Consider the following 2098-nt stretch of genomic DNA (forward strand, 5'->3'; position numbering starts at 1 on the left):
CTCCGGGCCCGGGGAGACCCCGTCCCCTCCCCCCCTGTGCCCCCGCCGCTGCCGCTGCTGGTGGTGGTGTTGGTGTTGGTGGTGGTGTTGGTGGTGGTGCTCTTGTTAGGGAGGCTGGGCCGGTTCTCTCCATGTCCACGCTCCAGATCCATGCTCCTAGCCTTGCTCTGCTCGGGCTCCACGTACGGCTGTCGTCCGCCGCTGTAACGCTCACCGTCTTCCCTGCTGTTGCCGTTGGTGTGTGGGAGCTTGGAGCAGCTGGGAGAATGGGTGAGTTCTCTGTTGTCCCCAAAATGTCTCTCCTTGGACCTCCCTCTGGTGCTCCTGAAGGGTTTCGACTCCCCGGTCTCCCTGTCTTTGTCCCCTCCCCCCTCAGAAGCAGGCTGCACCCTGTGCCCCTTGTGGGTGGACCTGCCACCCTCCTTCCTAACTCTGCTGCCCCCGCTGGTTGCAGCAGCTCTCCGTCCCAGATCTGGATTCAGCAGCTCGGCCTTCTGGGGGCTCTTGGAACGCTCCGTTCTGCTGTCCCGCACCATCACGCTATCCCGAAGGATGTCCAGAGGCAGCAGGTGAGGAGGTTCAGGGACGGGGACCAGATGAGATGAGGGCGATGTCATGGAGAGGCTGTCGATGGGCGGAGCTACTTCCGACAGACTTGGGGAGGCTGAAGGGCGAGCATCCCATGAGGCAGCATTGTCTGGAACACACAGGTGCACAGTCAGTACCTCATCACACACACACACACACACACACACACCCAAACACACACACACCTAAACACAGCATGCAGGCCAAGCCATAGCCAAACCAAACACTGCGTTCCGTCCTGTGCTTCTCACTAAAAGCCTAAAAGTCAAACTTCAGAGCGGTATCCAACAACGCAACGCCACCGTCCCACGACATCCATCTCACCCACTCCCACTGCTCTCTTCTAAACTCCGGCCAATTTAGAACCAAGTGGGGAACATGCAAACAGGTTCGGTGAAATGGATGACGTGTCCAATCAGGTGGAGCGAGAATAAAAAACCTAAGGAAGCGTGATTGTCTTTCTCGTTCTCTCGTCTGATGTCCAGCACCTTCTCTGACCCTGCCGTCTCACAGACTGTTACCTCCTGTTTCTGCACCGATGATTCCCCGCCACGAGTTACCTTCAGCCGACTAAGCAGGAGCTGGACGAGGACGGGCTTTATAGGTCGGAGCCATGAGGCCTAATTATAAAAAGAGTCTCATTGTGGAGAGTACAGCAGCGACTTTGGCTTAGGACGAACAGGGAGACATGGAGACAGGTGGAGGTCCAACAGAGGACCACTGAGGTTTAACTGGTCTGTTATGGCCTTCTGTGCGTCATAGATAGTAAGTAGGAACTGGGCAGAGCTCCACTGGCTGCAGGCTGTGGTTGCAGGTGACACCACAGAACAAGTGTTCTGGTGTATTATACATTAGTCCACTTCCAACATGAAAACGGAGGAGACAGTCAAACTGTCCAATCAGCTGCAGTTTCATGGATAAGGGACTGATTGTGACTGTGAGTTCCAAGCAGGTTTTTTAAGTCATGATCACATCCTGAGCATTAAAGATTGGACAACGGGAATAAAGTCTGAGGCTGAATATGATTGGTCAGTGTGTGTGATTGACAGCTGGATCATCTAATCTGAGCCTGGCTTTTTAGTGGTGACAGTAAAATTCACCAACATCTTGATATGAGACCTTTCACCTTCTACTGTCAATCAGACACAGTGACCAATCATATTCACCCTCCCACTTTGTTTGTTTACCTCTTCCACTTCATCTCAATGCTCTAGTCGGAGTTATCAACTAAATTTTTTGGAGGGCTGGGATTTTTCTGGAGAGACCACCACACACTAAAATAAAATGAAATAAATACATGTTTTTTGTTCAACATTACCATTTGATGTTTATTCTGGAATCGTCTCGGGCCAAACTGGACAGCTGGGTGGGCTGCATTCAGGCCACGAGCCGTCAGTTGGCTGCTCGATGGCGTGTGTGCAGTAACGCAGTCTAAATTAATTGAAGACATTAAATCAAATTCTCTTCTTCCTGGAATTCAAACTTTCCCTCTCGTCTCCTCCTTCTTCCG

The 2098-nt window shown here is 52.2% G+C and overlaps 1 protein-coding gene across 2 annotated transcripts in view; it reads right to left on the bottom strand.

The window, feature by feature from the left end:
• magi2a (membrane associated guanylate kinase, WW and PDZ domain containing 2a) overlaps positions 1-2098 on the bottom strand; it is a 182427-nt gene that overhangs the window by 2428 nt on the left and 177901 nt on the right. The window contains exon 22 of one of the 2 annotated variants that reach the window (XM_025057380.1): positions 85-697. In XM_025057380.1, the coding sequence (XP_024913148.1) occupies positions 85-697 (613 nt within the window). Of the gene's footprint in view, positions 1-84; positions 698-2098 lie in introns of those variants that run through there. The other variant, XM_017034357.2, reaches the window with a different exon arrangement.

Source organism: Cynoglossus semilaevis, chromosome 8, assembly GCF_000523025.1.
Source record: "Cynoglossus semilaevis isolate Cse_v1.0 chromosome 8, Cse_v1.0, whole genome shotgun sequence".
NCBI classification, from domain to species: domain Eukaryota; kingdom Metazoa; phylum Chordata; class Actinopteri; order Pleuronectiformes; family Cynoglossidae; genus Cynoglossus; species Cynoglossus semilaevis.